The sequence below is a fragment of the Chlorocebus sabaeus genome, chromosome 20, assembly GCF_047675955.1.
Source record: "Chlorocebus sabaeus isolate Y175 chromosome 20, mChlSab1.0.hap1, whole genome shotgun sequence".
NCBI lineage: Eukaryota > Metazoa > Chordata > Mammalia > Primates > Cercopithecidae > Chlorocebus > Chlorocebus sabaeus.
The window spans coordinates 115,328,278-115,343,507 of NC_132923.1; the positions used below are offsets into that span (position 1 = coordinate 115,328,278).

Sequence of the window (15,230 nt, forward strand, 5' to 3'; positions counted from 1 at the left end):
TTTTAAAGGCTGATGTGCCATTTGTATTAAGTTATCTTTGTCATTTCAAAGACATGAATTTCCCAAGCCTAATTCCTACTTAAGGAAGAGAGACAATTTAGTCCTTACTTTAGAAAATAAATACTTAAGCATAATTGTACTTGTGGTTTGTCTTTTTAATATCTTAATTTTCCATTACTAGTATAACTTTAAACAAAATGTAAACAAAAATTGCTAAGTCTATAAGAATAGATTTTAACTGAATTTTAATTTGATTCTGACCCTTCTTTGTAATCTGTTACTTCAACTCTGTCCAAGGGTTGGGATTATCCTAAAGAATTAAACTGACCTTAATTTAACTGGAAATGATTTGGGAATGAACCCATGATTCAAATCTCTAAATTTATAAGTCTTTGTTCAAAGGTGTCGGGACCTAGAAATCTATTTTCCAAACTTTATTCATGGTTTCCTATGTCCACTGAACAAGAGAAAGGGACTTAACTGGGTCTAAAGCGAAATACTCATTTGAACCACTCTTTAGAACTATGGAGTTCAAAGATGTTATGTGTCAAGTTAGCACTGTGCTTTCTTTGGCTGTTTTCATTCAGCGTACAGGCACCTTATGTTCTTAGAATATGCTTATGTTCTTAGAATATTTCTCTGTGTTATTTATACTTTTACCAATTATGAGCTATATAATTATTTTCCATTTGCAGTAAACTTACATTGTAGAAAGTCCACATTGTAAAATTATGTAGAATCTCAAAGTTAATGAGCGTGGTTTTGTGCTGGCAAGAGAAATCTTTCGTTATGCATTTTCTAAATCTTATTTTTGTGTGCGAACATATTTAAAGAAAGATCACTTACCCTAAAATTTAAGCCTCAGTAGGAACATGCTTTTGGCCCTTTTTATTTCCATTGAAATATACTTAAATTTATCTGTAGGTAAAGTGTTTCAGATGTTTTTAATGCTGTAATTGTTCTAGACCATATAACTTTCCTAAGAAAATGTGTCATGTTCAAAATCCAGGTGTTTTTTTTTTTGTTTGTTTGTTTTTTGTTGACTTTTTTTTTTTTTTAGGAACTTTAAACCAAAATGTATATTTCCCTGTGGTAAATATTTTAATATTTTGCTTTCCTCATCAAATGCTGAGGTTTCATACGGTCTGGTATCTCCAGCTTGATAATGGGAGAGTTCTCCCTCATTTGGAGTTGATTATATCCATGGCCTTTGGAAAGCAAGCCTTGTAGTTTACTGAATCACAAATACTAGGGAATATATTTGAGGGGCCCACTCAGAGTCTTTTTCTAGTGCAGAAACATCTGTAGTGTAACAACTTTGCCACCAGCAGAACCTGCCTTAACCATGAGACTTGTGCTCCACTTGTATTCTAAGGCAAGCTCTTGGCAGAGGTCAGTGCAAACTCTTTATGATGATAGAGACTGAGAATGGAAAGAAAGACAGACTTCTGTGACCATAGTCACTCTTCCCTCATGGAGCCCACAGCGCACCAAAGTGAAATCTGGAAAACTTGCTCAGTTAGTAATAAGCATGGTATTAGATTAGAATTATAGGCCTGTTCTCTGCTTTCTGTCTTCCTCCTCTTACTATAAAACCATACATCGTTTTTCTAATTATTATATCTTTCATTAAATTTATATTGAACGATTCAGAAACCAAAACAACAAGCTTTCCTTGGAAGTTTTCTGTGAGATTGGAAAATGTTGTCTTTCCTTTGAGCCACGTTGTTGCTGGACAGTCAGGCCACAGTCACCCTAGGCTTTGAATTCCTGCAGACATACCCTGGCAAGGAGGGCTTTGTGCATTTTGAGCTTTCCTAGATTCCTTTCATTGTGAGGGCCAGGATTCTTAGGGTGTTTTCTTCAGTTGGCAATAACAGATACTGCTGTCTGTCCGCTCCTCCCCAGCTGCTGGGGAGACTAGAATGCCTAGTGACTTATTCTTGAATGTTGCTCTTTATCACAATCCTGTTTTTTCTCCTCTGATAGCCTTTGTATTACTTACCATTTTAATCTAATTGACTGTCCTTGGGAAAAGATTAGAGTATGCTAAGGCCTTTATTTTGCTCTCGGAAAGGGATCATTTATCTTTGCATTCGCCAGATACCCAGCGTATTCTATCCCTGGCAGATTAAGCTTGATAAATGGCAAATAAAGTCGGGAGGCATTTTGAATGCAATTAGCCTTACCATGATATACTGTAAAGTGCTGCAGCTGTGTTACATATACTGCGTCTTAAGGTCTCCTTTTTTTTTTTTTTTTGAGATGGAGTTTTACTTTCGTTGCCCAGGCTGGAGTGCAATGGTGCAATCTCAGCTCCCCACAACCTCTGCCTCCCGGGTTCAAGTGATTCTCCTGTCTCAGCCTCCCGAGTAGCTGGAATTACAGTCATGCGCCACCATGCCCGGCTAATTTTTTGTATTTTTAGTAGAAACAAGGCTTCTCCCTGCTGGTCAGGCTGGTCTCGAACTCCAGACCTCAGGTGATCCGCCCACCTCAGCCTTCCGAAGTGTTAGGATTACAGGTGCGAGCCACCTCGCCCAGCCAAGGTGACCTCTTTTATATAATAAGGTTATGTAAATGTATCATTAACTTTTCCATATCTCTTTTCTTCCAAAAAGCTCAAAATGCTTCACATAGCTTATCTTTTATACTCAACAACATCCCCACGAGGTAGGTAGAAGGCAGGTATTATTACCTTCATTTTACAAATAAAAGACCGGAAACATAGAGAGTTTAAGTGACTTGCTCAGGTTCATTTTCTTGGTGGCAGAACTTGGATTAGACCGTGACCTCGACTCATAGTCCTGTGCTTTTCCTCTGAAGTCACTTTCGATTTGACCAGTCAGAAGACTCTTAGTCGATGATGTACAGTGCCAAATTTTGTTTTCATAAAAATTGAAATGGTTTGCTGTAAAATTAAAATGGGAGTTAGTTTTCTAGACATGTAACTCTCTGGGGAGTATAAAACTGGTCACAATGGGCTTCGTTGAAGTATCTGTCCCTCAGATCTCATCAGAAGGAGTATATAATACAAAAATATAAATTCAACCTCTGTATGTTTTCTTCTATGTTTTATGCTGGGACTCACTGGAGATCTTTGTAAGTAATCAAAGCTGGCCCTTTATCTTTGATTTTGGCTTTTAGGGAATTCTAGGGACTTCCTTTCCCCAAATTAAAACTCATTTTGAGGTGTTTGGTTTTGTCTTTTAATTTTTGCAACTTCAAAATTGATGATGACTCAGTTCTACTGTACTTTATCCTGGAGCTTGTTTAAAATAGGTTAGTTTCTTGAAATAAATAATAATATAATGAATAGATGATGACTTGGATTTGGGTGGGGGAATTAAATACCTTTTCAAAATTGCCATCAGTGTCATCTTGGATAAAGAAAGTTCAGTGGTTAAAAGGGTCTTCTGAAGTGTGGTCATAGTTGGTGAGGTTAATTTCTAACTTAGAGTTCAGTTTGGCATCTCATTTTAATTTTCAGATGTATATCACATATATGTGAAAAGTAATGACAAAAATAATTTATGAAATAAACATAGTAGGGCATGAGGTTGTGTTATTTGTGAGGCAGCAATGGAGCATGACTTGTAGTCAACAAACATGGGTGTCTTGATCAAAACTCTGCTGTGCTGTTAGGCAAGACTCTATGTGGATGCCTCTTGTAGAACGTGGTTAATAATACCAGCCGATCTCATAGGGCACTGTGCAGACTCAGCATTACGGTGCAGAGCTCCTTGGACTCAGAGGAGTGGCACTTAACTGGAGCTTTGTGTCGTACTCATCACACATCTTCCCCCAGACAATGATTCTTCTGATTCTGCTAACTCTGGACAGAGTTTGCATTGTCTTTTGAAAAAAATGAATGTATCACTTAGTCCAAAAACTGTAAAAATACATAGGCTCTTTCCGATGCTTGCTTTCTCAGAGCCCTATGAGTTTGTCTCTCTGGAATGGCTGCAAAAGTGGTTGGATGAATCAACACCTACCAAACCTATTGATAATCACGCTTGCCTGTGTTCCCATGACAAGCTTCACCCGGATAAAATATCAATTATGAAGAGGATATCTGAATATGCAGCTGACATTTTCTATAGTAGATATGGAGGAGGTCCAAGACTAACTGGTAATTCAAGATGTCCTCTCTGTTTAAAAAAGAGCAGCTCATTAAATCTTCATCTTACGGTCTTTGTGAGTGTGGCTTATGATGATTTGACCCAAACTATGCTAGACCAAATATTCCTTACATTTTGCAAAAAGGATTTGCTAAATAAAGTAGAAGTGAAGCAACTGATGCTATTCATAGAGGGTTGGTTGGGATTTTTTGGTTCGTTTTTTGTTTTGTTTTTTTTAACCCCCCTCAAAGCAGACAAAATAAGACCCTTTTGAGAAAACTGTCTGGTACTTGAGGCCTTGTCTGGTTAATTACAAGTTTGTGCCTCCATGTTGTGGTGACTTCTTCTTTTTTTTTTTTTTTGAGATGGAGTCTTGCTCTGTTACTCAAGCTGGAGTGCAGTGGCTCAATCTCAGCTCGCTGCAACCTCCGCCTCCTGGGTTCAAGTGATTCTAGAGCCTCCCGAATAGCTGGGATTACAAGCACACACCACCACACCCAGCTAATTTTTGTATTTTTAATAGAGACGGAGTTTCAATGTGTTGGCCAGGCTGGTCTCAAACTTCTGGGCTCAAGTGATCCACTCATCTTGCCCTCCCAAAGTTCTGGGATTACAGGCAGGAGTCACCATACCCGCCTGTGGTGACTTCTACCAGTGTCTGAGCTGTAGATGGTTACTTACTTTATGAATGGAAGCTGCTTGATTCTACCTTCAGTATAGAGCTATATATGACCACATTGTATCCATGGTTTTATTTTGTTCTGGCTGCCTTTCTGTTCTGCCTCCTTGAAACATTTTTCTTTTTACATGAGTAGCTACCAACATAATCCCCCCTCCAATTTTCACATGAGACTGTAGGAAATTACATGACACCTCCCTCCCCAATATACTTTTTCTGAAATGAAGTGCTGTTTTCTAATGGTATACAACTTACTGCATAAACCAGATATTTAACTACATGCTGCAGGCCTTCTGTTAAACACCACTGGAGTTTTGTTTCCTAAATTTCTGGGAATTTTTTGTTTTTGTTTTTTTGAGACAGTGTCTCACTCTGTTGCCCAGGCCAGAGTACAGTGGTGCAATCACAGCTCACTGCAGCTTTGACCTCCTCAGGCTCCCATCTCAGTCTTGCAAGTAGCTGGGACCACAGACATGCACCACCATGCCTGGTTAAGTTTTGTATTTTTTGTAGCGATGGTGTTTCATCATACTGCCCAGACTGGTCTCAAACTCCTGGGCTCAAGTGATCGACCTGCCTCGGCCTCCCAAAGTGCTGGGATTACAAGAATGGGCCACCATATCTGGCCCCTATTTTTTTTTTTTTTCCTGAGACAGAATCTTATTCTGCTACCCCAGCTGGAGTACAGTGGTGGAATCATAGTGCACTGCAGCCTTGAACTTGTAGGCTTAAGCAGTCCTCCCACCTCAGCTTCCCAAGTAGCTAGGACTATAGGCACACACCACCATGCCTTGCTAATTTTTACATTTTTTGTAGCAACAGGGTCTCACTGTGTTGCCCAGGCTGGTCTCAAACTCCTGTCCTCAAGCTGTCCTCCCTGCCTGGCTTCCCAGAGCTCTTGGTGGTATGAGCCACTACACCTGCCACTGTTCTTAATTCACAATGAGTAAACCATGCAGTGGGAAAAGCGTTCACATTTTAGATGATTCCTAAAACTTCTTTGTGTTTTAAACCAGACCCTTCATTTTGCTTTTCCTTTTAGTGTGCTTTGAAGATCACTTTCACGTGAAGATCATTATTTATAATTATCAGCTATATTTAACCCCTCCACCTTAGAACCTCAGTTATTTGATTATCATCTTATAAAAATTACATGTAAGCCTTGTCAGATACTGTATTTAGATACTTTTAACATAACATTTTCTCTTTCATTTTTCTTTCTTTATTCAGATAACAGTATTGCTCTCTTGATATCTAATTGTCTTAGTAAAATAATTTAGGGTATATATCAGTTTGCCACATTGCCAACATTTGTGACATTGGTTTAGAATGTGTCTGTTTGTGAAGTGCTAAAAACATTTTCCTAACAGGAAGTCTGTTTGAATGAAATATATTTCCTTTCATTCTTTCTTGCCTGTAGTGAAAGCCCTGTGTAAGGAATGTGTAGTAGAACGTTGTCGCGTATTGCGTCTGAAGAACCAACTAAATGAAGATTATAAAACTGTTAATAATCTGCTGAAAGCAGCAGTAAAGGGGTATGTTGCACAGCGTACATTGTTTATGATAAACTAAGAAATTTTCAAGAGGTCATAACCAAGCAGCTCGTTATTTGTTGAAAATAGGAAGTTGGGATGTTTAGAAGAAGGGTGATAAAGTGAATGGCAGAGCCAGATCAAAAGTAAATTTTGCAACGACTGCCCCTGTGGCAATGATAAAGAAAGCTGCTGAGTCAGATAGCCTTTGCCACTGTATTCCATCCTACCATTTGATTGGTGTGATTGGCATGAAGGTAGGAAAAGCAGGATAATATTTAGAATGGAAACAAAATATTAGATCCCTGCAGTTCAATAGTGGACAGAGAAAATGACCAAAATTAGGAAGTAGGTTAAAAACAATTACATGTACAGTAGCTGATGTTGAGTGTTTATAATTCACTTTAGTTGTTTTTACAGGCAAAGAAGGGAGGACAGTGTTTGGAAATATTACTTGTATGATTTAACATTCTCTCTGTTCCACAGCAATGATGGATTTTGGGTGGGGAAGTCCTCCTTGCGGAGTTGGCGCCAGCTAGCTCTTGAACAGCTAGATGAGCAAGATGGTGATGCAGAACAAAGCAACGGAAAGATGAATGGTAGCACCTTAAATAAAGGTAACAATTTAAACCTATATGTGAAATTATACTATGAAAATATAAGTGGGCTGGGCACGGTGGCTCAATCCTGTAGTCCCAGCTATTTGGGAGGCTCAGATGGGCAGATCACTTGAGCCCAGCGATTATGCCAGCCCCACTGCACTCCAGTCTGGGTAACAGAGTAAGACCCTGTTTCTCTAAAAAACAATTTTAGGCCAGGTGCGGTGGTTCATGCCTGTAATCCCAGCACTTTGGGAGGCCGAGGCAGGTTGATCACTTGAGGTCAGGAGTTTAAGACCAGCCTGAACAACGTGGTGAAACCCCGTCTCTACTAAAAATACAAAAATAATTAGCCAGGGGTGGTGCTGCACACCTGTGGTACCAGCTAATCAAGAGGTTGAAATAGTAGAATCGATTGAACCCAGGAGTTGCAGGTTACCATGACTCGAGATTGCGCCACTACACTCCAGCCTGGGTGACAGAGCGAGACTCTGTCTCTTAAACAACAACAACAACAAAACCCAAAAATTCGTAAAATTGGTTTCATACCCATCCATGTAATTTTAAAGACAACTTTTATTAAACTACAAGCTCTTGACTGGACACAGTGGCTCACGCCTGTAGTCCCAGCACTTTGGGAGGCCGAGATGGGTGGATCACGAAGTCAGGAGATCGAGACCATCCTGGCTGACACAGTGAAACCCCGTCTCTACTAAAAATACAAAAATTAGTCAGGTGAGGTGGCGGGCGCCTGTAGTCCCAGCTACTTGGAAGGCTGAGGCAGGAGAATGGCATGAACCTGGGAGGCGGAGGTTGCAGTGAGCCGAGATCGCGCCACTGCACTCCAGCCTGGGCGACAGAGCGAGACTCCGTCTCAAAAAAATAAAATAAAATAAAAATAAAATAAAATAAAATAAATAAAATACTGCAAACTCTCACAAGTAGCTCAGAGCAAATAAAAGATTTTTAAGCTATTGAAATTCAGCAAGGACTCACATGTGAAATTTTCCTGTATAACCTATCATGCTTTGGGCTCAAGCTCTCTCTAGTTAATCACATGCAAAATTAATATTAATTCTGTTCTAGGCTAAGAGTTTAAAGAAAGGTTAAGTCTACTGCAAATTGGCATAATATATTGTATGCTCAGTACATTTTGGTTTTAGATTATCTGCCACACTGCCTTTGTCAAGTAAATGAGCTTGTACTTCTTAATCTTTCATCAAGTAGAGAGGGCAGCTTTTAAATAGCTTTCTGCTTGTAAATTCTTCTGAGTTTCATATGCTTTCAAATCAGAAATTATGTTATTGTAAATCAAATACTAAATTTAATTTTATAATCAGTGCTTCATAAGATGTCAAGGAAATTTATTACTTTAATGTTCTTAACCTTTATTGAAATATTCTGTATTTTCTGCATTCAAGCATTTCATATCATTTATATCATTATTTTATTTTTTAAGTTTTAATTTAATTTATTTGTTTATTTGAGATAGAGTTTCACTCTTTTTGTCCAGGCTGGAGTGCAGTGACGCGATCTTGGCTCCCTGCAACCTCTGCCTCCCGGGTGCAAGCAGCTCTCCTGTCTCAGCCTCCCGAGTAGCTGGGATTACAGGTGCACACCACCATGCCCAGCTAATTTTGTATTTTTAGAAGAGACAGAGTTTCACTATGTTGGCCAGGCTGGTCTTGAACTTCTGACCTCCAGTAATCCACCTGCCTCAGCCTCCCAAAGTGTTGGGATTACAGGCATTAGCCATCGCACCTGACCAGTTTTTATTTCTTTTGAATTCTAGAGATACGGCTTCACTATGTTGCCCAGGCTGGTCTCCCTCCTGTGCTCAAGCGATCCTCCCACCTTGGCTTCCCAAAGTGCAGGGATTATAGACGTGAACCACTGAGGCTGGCCCATTTCTATCACTTTATATTATATTTATTTTATTTGGTATTGATCTTCCCATCTCACCACCTTACTTTTTGAGAAAACTAACCCAGTATTAGTTTTAAACTCCTTGAGCTGTGATTAATATTTTCAAAATTGAAGAGTTTTTACTTTTTTTGAGACTTTTTGTTTTTACTTTTTTGAGACGGAATCTCACTCTGTCCCCCATGCTAGAGTGCAGTAGCGTGATCTTGGCTCACTGCAACCTCTGCCAACATTCCCCACCACCCCCTGTTCAAGTGACTTTCCCGCCTCAGCCTCCTAACTAGCTGGCATTACACATGCGCCACCATGCCCAGCTAATTTTTGTATTTTAGTAGAGATGGGGTTTTACCATGTTGGCCAGCTGGTCTTGAATTCCTGAGCTCAAGTGATCCGCCCACCTTGGCCTCCCAAAGTGCTAGGATTACATTTGTGAGCCACTGCACCCAGCCGAGTTTTTACTTTTGTTTAAAATATTTTATTGTGCTGTATAATTCATGAACTTAACATCAATTTGAGTTTTATTATCCTGTCATTTGAAAAAACATACTATAATTTTAGTGATAACATGTGACTTAGTGTTAAGTATTTATTTACTGCTTTTTAAAACCTCTTTATTTTGGGAGGCCGAGGTGGGCGGATCACGAGGTGATGAGTTCGAGACCAGCCTGACCAACATGGTGAAACCCTGTCTCTACTAAAAATACAAAAATCAGCCAGGTGTGTTGGCATGCGCCTGTACTCCCAGCTACTCAGGAGGCTGAGGCAGGAGAATCATTTGAACCCAGGAGGAGGAGGTTGCAGTGAACCGAGATCGCGCCACTGCACTCCAGCCTGGGTGACAGGGCATCACTCCGTCTCCAAAAAAAAAAAAAAAGCCTCTTTATATATCAGTGTTCCTTCATTTTTAATAAAATTGGATGCCGTAATAGAAAGTGCCTTCATGTTGGCATAGCTTAAAAGTATTTTTCATGTTGCTTTCAGAGTAATATGCCTCTATTTTCCTTCCCCATTAAAAAATTTCAAAAGCTTCAAGCAGCACAAATGTGACAAAGTAGAACTTCAAAGCCTTCCTACTAGATACAATCACTGTAAATAGTGGCTTTTTATAATGCAGCTCATTTGGGTACAGTTGTACATATGACTTACTGAATGTCAAAACATTCAGCCCTTTTTATTGATTGATTGCATTTTGTTTTGTGGATCCATTATGTTTATCTGATTCTATTTTAATTTTTTACATGAGTATGTACACACAGATGCAGTGAGGGTCCTTTTGTGTCCTGTACTTACATCATTACAAAATTTTCAGATTATTTCTGAGAAATAAATTCCTAGAAATCTCTGGATCAGAGAATTACAAATATTTGTAATTGCCACATACTGACATATTGGTAAATTTTCTTCAATATAGTCATATTAGGGGGTTCATTTTGCTTGCTTTTGTCAACATAAAGAATACATCATTCACATCAGTTTTGTTTTTTCTTGTTTTGTTTTTTTGAGACGGAGTCTCCGTCTGTCACCCAGTCTGGAGTGCAGTGGTGCAATCTTGGCTCACTCTGACCTCCACCTCCCAGGCTCAAGTGATTCTCTTGCCTCAGCCTCCAGAGTAGCTGGGATTACAGGCACGCACCAGCACGCTGGGCTAGTTTTTGTATTTTTAGCAGACAGGGGATTTTGCTATGTTGACCAGGCTGGTCTTGAACTCCTGACCTTAATCTGCCCGCCTCAGCCTTCCAAAGTGCTGGGATTACAGGCAAGAGCCACCGTGTCGGACAGTCACATCAATTTTTATCAGGCCGATACAGGAAGTTAGACTTACCAGTGTTGAGGCGTAACATTTTTCAAAATGTCACTGAGGTTGACCATCTTCTTAGGCTTGAGAAGTTATTTGTATGTGTGACAGAGAGAAAAAGAGGAGACAGAATTATCTGGTCATATCCTTCCTTTGCCCATTTTTTTACTTGATTTTTGTGGGGGATTTTTTTGGTTGGTTGGTTGGTTGGCCTGCGACGTGAGTTTTCCCTGTGTCCAACTTATCCATGCTATACATGCTACCCACGGGTCACCTAGCAATCCTCTTGGTGCTCAGATTGACTGTAGGAGCGCCAGTGTTCAAGTCACCCTTATTTTACTTTAATGATCTCAAAGTGGAAGAGTAGTAATGTTGGTAATTCAGGTATGTCAAAAAGAAGCCACAAAGTGCTTCCTTTAAGTGGAAAGGTAGAAGTAAGTTCTTGATTTAAATAAGGAAAGAAAAAAAATTGTATGGTGAGCTTGCTAAGATCTATAGGAACAAATCTATCTGTGAAATTAAGAAGGAAAAAAATTCATGCTAGTTTTGCTGTCACACTACAAGCTACAAGTTATGGTCACAGTGTGAGTTAAGATGGAAAAAGCATTAAATTTGTGGGTGGAAGACTTGAACAGAAATATGCCAATGGATGTTTATGGAGTTCGGTAGTGTATGAGGTTTTAGGCCTCTATTGAGGGTCTTGGAACATATCCCTGGACTGATCAGTGGGGACGACTATGTTTGATGATAAAGGTTAAGTCCTTATTTCATTTGTCTTTAATGCTTTGTGTTCACCCCCAAAAAGTGTAGGTAGGTGAAAATGACATGCCATGACATGACAATGTAGGTGATTAACTTGGTTCATGACACAGTATTCTCAATACCTTGACTAGAATTAATAGAAGAATTCCATTTTTTCAATTTAAAAAGGCACATTTTCTTGCATAACCTAAATCTTTAAAAGTTAACTGTCATTGAGATGTTCCTCTTTCCTTTTAAGGGAAAGAAATATAACACTTTTTAGCAGAACTGTGTAGGAATCACATGGGTCTAATTTTCAGAGTGTTAAAGTTTTCTTTGTTCCAAATTGTGCAAAGTAGTATATCTGCTACTTTGAACTTTAAGTACACAATAACTACAGCAGATATCATTTGTATTTCTTTTGATTAGATGAATCAAAGGAAGAAAGAAAAGAAGAGGAGGAATTAAATTTTAATGAAGATATTCTGTGTCCACATGGTAAGCTAGAAGCATAAATGAGTTCTGTTTTATTATCCTTTTTTACTTTTAGCTTCTACTGCCTGGCTTTCATGCCAGTGTCTCTCACATCTAACCTGGGAAAAAAATTTTTTTTTAAGTAGAATTTCCCCATATTTAGAGGAAATCATTGGAAAAGAAACTTCTTGTCACTTGTCCCATTGAAGTGCTTTTGAATTTGAAGTATTGAATTTCAGTTGTTTCCCATGACTGTCATTGTCCAAGTTAAACACTTTGAGAATAGTGCTCATATGTTTCTTCTTCTTCATCTTGTTAGGGCTATCTGTGGTTTTTTATTTATTTATTTTATCTGTGCAACAAGGTCTCTCTCTATCACTGTCCTGGCTTAGTGCAGCATCAACATCCTGGGCTCAAGTGATCCTCCTGCCTTGGCCTCCTGAGTAGCTGGGACCGTAGGCATGCACCATCACACCCAGCTAATTTTTAAATTTGCTTCCCACCTCTGCCTCCCATAGTGGTGAGATTATAGGCATGAGCCACTGGTCTCGACTTGGTTTAGTTTTTTCTTTGTGTATTGACCAGCTGCTGTGTACTATGTGCTAGATAGTTTTTTAAAAAGCCAAATTCTAAATCCTTATTTAATCTTATGTATTTGTTTACTTGGTCTTGGTGAATGCTTACTTCTGATAAGTAGCTTTTACAAGATGATCGTGCAAGGGATTCATCATATATTAGACACAATTTTCTATTCTAATAGCACTCTGAAAGTCAAGCAGGTGTCTGTTTCTCAAAGCTTTCTACTTCGTAAGTTCCCCTTCCCACCTTCAAAAAGTCTGAGCACTGAGTGCCGTAGCTTGCACCTATAATCCCAGCTACTAGGAAGGATCAGGTAGGAGGATTGCTTGAGCCCAGGATTTTGAGACCAGTCCAGGCAACACAGCAAGACCCTGTCTCTAAAAAAATATTAAGTGGGTTTGGTGGTGTGTGCCTGCAGTCCCAGTTTCTCAGGAGGGTGAGAGGATCACTTGACCCAGGAGTCTGAGGCTAGAGCGAGCTATGATCACGATGCTGCACTCCAGCCTGGACGACAGTGCGTTACCCCATCTCATTAAAATAAAATAAATAGGACAATAAATTTGACACAGAAAAGTTGACTTTTCAGTGGTTCATTTTGTTAACTCATATTCATGCGTTTCTTGTTATGTGCTAATTTATTGCTAATATTTTGGATTCCTGTTGATCCTAATAAATTCCTAACTATAGTTCTTGTTTCATCAGTTCACTGTGAACCAGTGGATAATGTCTCACTCTTATCCCTGATACACACTGGCACTTTTATATGAAGTGCCGTTGATGACACTAGTGATGGTGTTTGTCACTAGAGTGGTACTAGCATTCTGGATTATCTCACTGCACTTTAGGCCACTAGGTGAGTGGCATTCCCATTTACAGGCCACACAACTAGCAAGCAGCCATCCTGGGGTGCGTGTTTGGGTCTTGGTCTCTGTGAGTCCCAAATTCCTCTGTTCCTTCCAGCGTATCACCCTATCTGTCTACTGGTTGGCCTTTTACACTACAGGTGCACAGCAGAAGAAGATGAGCTGACCTCATGAGTGCTGAATAGCACGAGGAAATAAACAGGGGAAGGAAGTTCGGGTGAATAGCCAGAAGGAGGTGTATTTTTCCAGTGATGCTCTCTTATCACCTTTTCTAACCTTCACAGCATAGTTGTGGACATGGGATTGGTGTCTCCATATTGAGAGTTGAAGCATCTGTGGCAGAATATTGTTTCATGCTTGGTGCTACCACTTGAAACAGTGCTGGAACTTAGATTGTCCTTGTGCTCCTTAGCTCACTGACCTTTGCTCTGCCTTCCGACCTTTTATCATATCATTTCAGTACTGACAGTTTTGACTACAAAGCATGGCAAAGCTGAATGTCATTTCAGGACACATACTCCACTCCCTAGCCTATCAGAAATTGTACATAAGAGGCTGGCAGTGGTGGCTCACACCTGTAATCCCAGCACTTTGGGAAGCCAAGGCAGGAGGATCACTTGAGTCCAAGAGTTCGAGACTATCCTGGGCATCATGGCAAGACCCCATCTCTACAGAAACATCAAGAAATTAGCCAGGGCTGGTAATGGTGTGCACCTGTGTTCCCAGCTACATGAGAGGCTACATTGAGAGGATCACCTGAGCCCAGGAGGTTGAGGCTGCAGTGAGCCATATTCACGTGCCACTGTACTCCAGCCTGGGCGACCAAGCAAGACCTTGTCTCAAAACAAAACAAAAACAAGAGAGTGAGAAAGAGAAAGAAAGGAAGGGAGGGAAGGAAGGAGGGAGGGAGGGAGGAAGAAGTTGTATACAAGGGTGATTTTTTTAGGCCGTTATCTTGATCTGTAACTCTAGTGTTTTGGTGCCATACTTTGTTCTCTAATATTTTAAAGGATAGTTTGGCCAGGCGTGGTGGCTCATGCCTGTAATCCCAGCACTTTGGGAGGCTGAGGCGGGCGGATCACTTGAGATCAGGAGTTTGAGACCAGCCTGGCCAACATGGTGAAACCCCATCTCTACAAAAATACAAAAATTAGCTGGGCAAATTTACAAAATTTGTAATTATTTTGGGCAAAAATACAAAAAATCATGGCGGGTGCCGGTAATCCCAACTACTTGGAAGGCTGACCCAGGAGAATCGCTTGAACCCAGGAGGCAGAGGTTGCAGTGAGCCAAGATGGCGCCATTGCACTCCAGTCTGGGCAACAGAATGAGACCCTGTCTCAAAAAAAAAAAGGATAGTTTTCTACCTTTGTTTTTGTGTTATGTTATCTGTCAGTGTACCATGTGTCCAGGGTAAAATTTTTCTGGTATAGGATACCTAGCCTTACTTAGAAATCCACTTTACTCATTAAGTTTCTGTTAAAACCTCTTTCAGGAGGTGTGCTGCTGATGTTGGTAGGAGGAGATTATAGTGGGCAATTATTGAATATTTACCATTTGCCTGTAGTTTTCCACATTTATAAATATTAACTCACTTAATCTGTTTTTGTTTTTGTTTTTTTTTTTGAGATGGAGTCTCACTGTGTCGCCCAGGTTGGAATGCAGTGGTGCGATCTCGGCTCACTGCAACCTCCACCTTCCGGGTTCAAATGATTCTCCTGCCTCAGCTTCCTGAGTACATGGAACTATAGGCATGTGCCACCACTCCCAGTTAATTTTTGGTTTTTAGTAGAGATGGGGTTTTGCCATGTTGGCCAGACTGGTCTTGAACTCCTGACCTCAGTTGATCTGCCTGTCTTGGCCTCCCAGAGTGCTGGGATTACAGGCGTCAGCCACCATGCCCGGCCAACTCACTTAATCTAAC

General features: G+C 40.1%; 1 protein-coding gene across 4 annotated transcripts in view; it reads left to right on the forward strand.

Moving 5' to 3' along the window:
- Positions 1 to 15,230, forward strand: part of USP48 (ubiquitin specific peptidase 48) — a 104,462-nt gene that overhangs the window by 55,767 nt on the left and 33,465 nt on the right. For all 4 annotated transcript variants that reach the window (XM_007980132.3, XM_007980133.3, XM_007980134.3 and 1 more), the window contains 4 exons: positions 3,935 to 4,132; positions 6,221 to 6,335; positions 6,819 to 6,949; positions 11,820 to 11,888. In XM_007980132.3, the coding sequence (XP_007978323.1) occupies positions 3,935 to 4,132; positions 6,221 to 6,335; positions 6,819 to 6,949; positions 11,820 to 11,888 (513 nt within the window). The remainder of the gene's footprint in view (positions 1 to 3,934; positions 4,133 to 6,220; positions 6,336 to 6,818; positions 6,950 to 11,819; positions 11,889 to 15,230) is intronic.